At 43.6% G+C, this 6041-nt stretch overlaps 1 protein-coding gene across 12 annotated transcripts in view; it reads left to right on the forward strand.

Moving 5' to 3' along the window:
• The window catches only part of BIN1 (bridging integrator 1), a 130117-nt gene that overhangs the window by 96625 nt on the left and 27451 nt on the right, over nt 1–6041 (forward strand). For all 12 annotated transcript variants that reach the window (XM_006876574.1, XM_006876576.1, XM_006876578.1 and 9 more), the window contains exon 2: nt 4735–4815. In XM_006876574.1, the coding sequence (XP_006876636.1) occupies nt 4735–4815 (81 nt within the window). The remainder of the gene's footprint in view (nt 1–4734; nt 4816–6041) is intronic.

Consider the following 6041-nt stretch of genomic DNA (forward strand, 5'->3'; position numbering starts at 1 on the left):
TTGGTTCTTGCCTGGGTTTTGGTGTATTATATGGTGTGATTGTATGTTGGCTGTATGGTAGCAGTTGCTGACTCTTCTTGTGTAATGTAAGAGACAAAGAGTCCTCCAAAGGCAGAAGAGGGAGCATATAACAGCAAAACAAAATCAGCAAAAAAAAAAAAAAACAACAAAAACAAAGCTGATACTGCAGTCTCTATTCACAGAAAAGAGAGAGGAGAGAAAGAAGAAAAAGAAGGAAGAAAAAAAGAAAAATATATATATTTTTTTAAATTGAAAAAGAAAAAAAAAAAAAGAATCTGTATCCACTACAGCCCTCTCCTTCTCTTTGCTGTGTTACAAAACAGAACAAAAAGCAAACAAGAAAAGTTCAAGACCTGCTCTTGGGCTGAGTATCTGTTGGCCGTTTGTTTTTAAGTGGAAACTATCACTTTAAATTTCGAGGAGATCTATGCACATGCGTATTAGAACCCTCCAAGGGTGGGGCTGTCCACTAGCTCAGGCACCCCTATAGTTACCAGAATGGAGGTACGCAGACAGCAAAGGACCAACGAAAAGATACCAAAAAAAAAAAAAAAGAATGTTCACACTTCTATCTCTGCGACTCAGTCAGGCATCCGTGGCTGCTCTAATCCTTTCCCTGCTTGGCCCCACACAAAATGGTGGCTCTTGGAGCAGCTGAGTGTCCTGAACCAGGAAGCAATGGATTTCTTGCTTCTGCCACAAACTCCCCAGTTGTAAGTCTTCCAACCTTCTAAATATACTTTTATATGTGGTTCAGAGTTCTGGTACCATCCCCTGAGCCTTCTTGGTCCTGTATTCTGTATTGTTCCCGGCAGAGCTCATCACTGCACTTCCACCCGATCCACCATCTTGTTTTCGTCCCCCATGTGTGATGTTCTTGATGTCATCCCAAAACTCTTCTGGTCTTCAGTCTTTAGTGTTTACTGTATCAAATCTTGTCTTCAGGTGATCTCTAAATTCAGGTGGGATATATTCATGGTCATATTTTGGCTCTTGTGGACTTGTCATTTTCTTCAGCTTTATTTTGAATTTGCATATAAGTAAATTGATCGTCTGTTCCACAGTCTGCTCCTGGCCTTGTTTTCACTGATGATATAGAGCTTTTCCATCATCTCTTTCCGCAGTTGTAGTCAATTTGATTTCTATGTATTCCATCTGGCGAGGTCCACGTGTATAGTCGTCTCCTATGCTGTCTAAAGAAGGTATTTGAAATGAACAAATCATTGGTTTTGCATCATTTCTATCACTAAGGCCATATTTTCCAACTATTGAAGCTTCCTCTTTGCTCCCATCTTTTGCATTCCAATCACCAGTAATGATCAATACATCTTGATTGCATGTTTCATTGATTTCAGATTGAAGAAGTTGGTAGAATTCTTCTATTTCATCCTTACTGGCTTTAGTGGTTGAATAATAGTGGTATTAACTGGGCTTCCCTGTAGGCACATGGATATTATCCTGTCACAGACAACATTGTACCTTATGACTGATCTGGATATGTTCTTTTTGATGATGAATGCAACACCATTCCTCTTCAATTTGTCATTCCTGGTGTAGTAAACCATGTGGTTGTCAGATTCAAAATGGCCAGTACCAGTCCATTTCAGCTCACTAATGCCTAAGATGTTGATGTTGATGTGTTCTATTCTATTCTTGACAACTTCCAATTTTCCCAGATTCATACTTCATACATTCTATGTTCAGATTTTCAATAGAAGCCGGGATGTCTCTATATTTTGTTTCTCATACTTTGGACATTTTATCTGGATGGTAGATTTTTCATGATGTCCCTGGTGAAGGACGTCATGATAGGTAAAACGAAGGATCAGCAATAAAGAAAATGCCCCCCCCTCATTTTAATGACATGGACTGACAGACACAGTGGCAGCAGCATTGGGCTCAAATATAACAATTTTGTAGTTGATGGATAAATACAAAACTAACAACCAACATCACTCTGAATGGAGATAAACTGACAGTATTCCCTTTGTGAACAGGAACCAGACAAGAATGTCCCTGTTGATATAGTGCTGCAACTCTTCTTGAAATCGTTTCAGCAAAAGTTTATTTGCATATGATATTGTGTGATAATGTCTGCATTTTTTGGGGTCACCTTTCTTTGTTGTTGTTAGGTGCTGTCAAGTTGACTTCCATCTTTCGATTTCTAATCACTGATCATTAATACATCTTGATTGCATGTTTGACCAATTTCAGACTGCAGAAGTTGCTAGAATACTTGAATTTACTCAACTTTGTCTTTGGTGATTGGTGCACAAATTTGATTAATTGCCATATTACATAGTCTTGGTTTTATAGAATATTTTTCTGTCACTGGCAGCATTGTACTTCAGGCTAGATTTGAAATGGCTTTTTTTTTTTTTTTTTTTTACAATGAATGTGATTTCATTCCTCATTAATTTGTCATTCCTAGCACAGTAATTTTCCTGTTTAAATAGTATAGGAGCAGTCCATATTTCCACTCAGTAATGCCTAGAATATCAATCTTTATGCATTACATTTCCTTTTTGTGATGACTTCCAATTTTTCTATATTCACATTTTGTGCATTACATGTTCTGATTATTAATGAATGTTTGAAGCAGTTTCTTATTTTGAGTTGTAGCACATCAGCAAATGTAGGTTCAGAAAGCTTTGCTCCATCCATATCATTTAGGTTGAAATCTACCTTGAGGGGGCAGCTCTTCATCAGTTGTATTCTTTGTGCTTTCCAACCTGGGAGACTAATCTTCTGGCACTATATCAGACAGTGTTCCACTGCTATATAGGGTTTTCAACGTCTAATTTTTCAAAAGTGATCTAGCTCTTCCTTCTTTCTTGTCCCACTTAGTCTGGAAGCTCTGCTGATACCTGTCTGCCATGGGTGACAATGCTGTGTTTGAATTACTATAGTGGCATAGCTTCTAGCATCATAGCAACATGCAAACTACCACAGTACAACCGACAGACAAGTGGCAGTCACCTTGAGCAATTCTAAATTTTCTGGTAGTGTGCCTCCTTTCTCTTTTTTCCTCATATTTGTTGCAAGCTCCCCTGTGCTGGGCAGCCACCTCCCCCATGAACTTTTCTCTGGACTGGATCTGAGACCACAGGTCCAGGAGTATTCCTCTCTTTGGGACTGGATCTGTGTCCTGTTCATATCTGCTTGACTAAACAGGGCAAAAAGCAAGCACCTAATGAAAAGTAGCCAGATGCACTAAATGATGAGCTAAATAAGCATGCATGGCTCTTCTATGAACCTGAGCCAGACTTTCCAGGTTAGTTATGGATGGGAAAAGTCTAGGCACCCATCACACAGGAGCTGGACCTTCCTCAGGGGCTTCAAAGGGAGTATGTATTTGATGACAGTGCTGGTGATTGCCCACCAGCCTTGGGCAACCACCAGACATTCCCATTTCTCATGGGCAACCTGTGTGCTTGGCCTAGCCTTATCTGTACCCATTTTGCCTTTGGCCCATTCCTACTACATCTTCCTACCCTCACCCACCTCCCCCTGTTTCCTTTTCACTTGTGTGTTGATTTTGACCACTTCCTCTGGAGAGACCTCTACAATAGTCTTTGAAAGAATGACTCTTCTTTCTGTGTCTCCATGAGAGATGGCTGTGCCTCTCTCTTGGCCTTGGTCTCCATGTTCCTATTTACAAACCCCACACCATTTAGCCTATAGCATTCCTTCTCAGCAAGACCCCCCATCTCTCTGTCATGTACTCTTCTGCTTTCCCTGTCACTTCTATTTTCCTGCTCCTGCCTCTCTCTCCTCTTATAGAGCCATGGGATTAGAGGGACCAAGAGAAGGAAACTTGGGAGGAGCTGGTGGGCCAATCCTTCTGTTTAGGGCTTCCCCTTTGGCTCCTGGTCCAGCTTCCCCACCCTCATCTCCTTGTCTTGAGTCTCCTTCTCTGCCTTTACCCACCCTTCTCCTCTTTATGCCCTCAATCCCCTCTCCATGCCACATCTAAGAAGAGACAGCTGTGAGTCATCAGAGAGGAGTCTACTTCTGAGAGATCCACTTGGGTATAAGTGTGTATGCCTTTGTTTGCCTGAGTGTGTGTGTGTCACGCTGTGTGTGTGCTGAAGGGTGACCCAGGGATTATCTGCTGGACTGTGGAAAGTGGGATATGGTGGCTAGAGTAGGTTGCATCTGAAAATCAAATCAAATTACTAAGTTGGGAGCTGACCCTTGGTCTATCCTGGTTGTCTCCTCTTTCTAGAGTGAAGAAGACCAAGGCCAGGACTGCTTTGCTTTTCTCTTCAGTGTTCTTGGGCCGTGAACCCAGAAGATAGTCATGGAGGGTGGGGATAGGACTGCCCCTGCTTGACCCCCTCTCATGCTCAGCCTGCTCTTGGCAGCCAGAGTGAGGAGGGAGCCCCATGAGTGCAGTGTGAGATCAGCAAGGAGGGGTGTGGAAGCTTCCTTCCTTCTAGTTTTTGATTCTGCATCAAGCTTGCCCTAAGTTACTCCTCTTGGCTGAGTCCTAGTTAGAGGACAGTGAGTGTTTTCAAGGTTTTATGTATTCAGCGCTGTCTTTGGGGATGCCAGCAGACAGGAGACTTCCTGATGGTTGGGATGAAGTTAGCTGTCAACCTCTCAGGCTCTGGGTTTGGACTGGGGAGAGCTCTGAGGTATGGTGACTGAAAACTCTCAGTTTTGGCATTCTACCTCTCAAGATAACATTCTCTCCTCTTCTTCCTGCAGGTGCTCCAGAAGTTGGGCAAGGCGGATGAGACTAAGGATGAGCAGTTTGAGCAATGTGTCCAGAATTTCAACAAGCAGCTGGTGAGTGTGGGTAGCCTCTGGCTTGGGAAAATGGAATAGTGGTGGCTATGTGGACAATGTTGGGAGACTTGGGGAAGGGGCAGTAGGAAGAAGTTAGTACAGGTTTACAAGGTCATGCAAGATTTACTGGAAGAGGGAGCACTGACATTAAAAGAGGAAGTGGTGGGCGGGGAGTTCACTTTAGGTTCTTGGTAGGACATCGCAGGGTAGCGTGACTATGAGTGGGAGCCACTGATTGTGACCAGACATGAGAAAGCCTGATGTCAATGCAGAGGGGAGCTGTAGGTGCTTCTGGTGAGTTTAGTATGTGTTGGGCAGTCTGGGTTTGGCTTGAACATCCTCTGAGCATGCCTGTGTCTGACTGTGTGGAGACTCAAGGCTGGGCCATTTGTAAATGGTTTATGGTTACTTCCTTAAACCACTGTGAAGCAGATGGTATCATTGTTTCTCTTTTGTAGAAGAAGCAGTTGAGGCTCAGAGAAGTTGGGTAATTTTTCAAATATCATATAGCCTAACAAGTAGATTCACACCCATACTTATTTTGTTCCAGACCCTGGAAGAGATTTTAAGGGTATCATTACCAAGGCCAGGGGCAGTGGCAAATAGGGGCTTACTCGTTGTGGCTGCCTGTGAAACAAGGGAGGACTTTCAAATCAAAGGACTCTGAATGCACGTCCTGCGCTGTCTCTGAAATCTTTTCCCACAGAGATCTGCTAAGCCCCAAATAACCCCCTTCTGTGGCTGTTTCTGAGCGTAGTGGAAGCGGGAGTAAGATGACAATAGATTTTCTCCCTCCCTGGGAAGGGCCAGCGTTGCCTAGAGGGAGGGGTTGTTGGACCACCGGTGAGTGAATGATGAGGAGCAAGACTAGAGAAGGAGGCCACAAGGAATGTGAACCAGGATAGGGCGTGAGACCAGGTTGTAAGCTCTGCAGCTTAGAAGCAGGGAAAGGATGACCAGGCCAAGGTTTGGAAGGAACTAGGCCTCTTTGTAGTCTTTGTTCATATTGGAGGTCTCATAAAGGACTGAAGGTACCCACCGCTTAAAGCCTCTGCAGCTGAACTGGAATCTGGAGTCAGGGCTTCCTTTGCTTAAGCCCTGAAAGCCTGTTGACCAGGGGTGAAGAACCATGTTGGGCCTCAGCTTTCTTATCTGCACAATGACATGGTTGAACAAGAAACCCGAAGTCTTGGTTTCTGATCTGTTTCCCGGGTGTTACCCCCTCC

Source organism: Chrysochloris asiatica, unplaced genomic scaffold (assembly GCF_000296735.1).
Source record: "Chrysochloris asiatica unplaced genomic scaffold, ChrAsi1.0 scaffold00392, whole genome shotgun sequence".
Taxonomy (NCBI): domain Eukaryota; kingdom Metazoa; phylum Chordata; class Mammalia; order Afrosoricida; family Chrysochloridae; genus Chrysochloris; species Chrysochloris asiatica.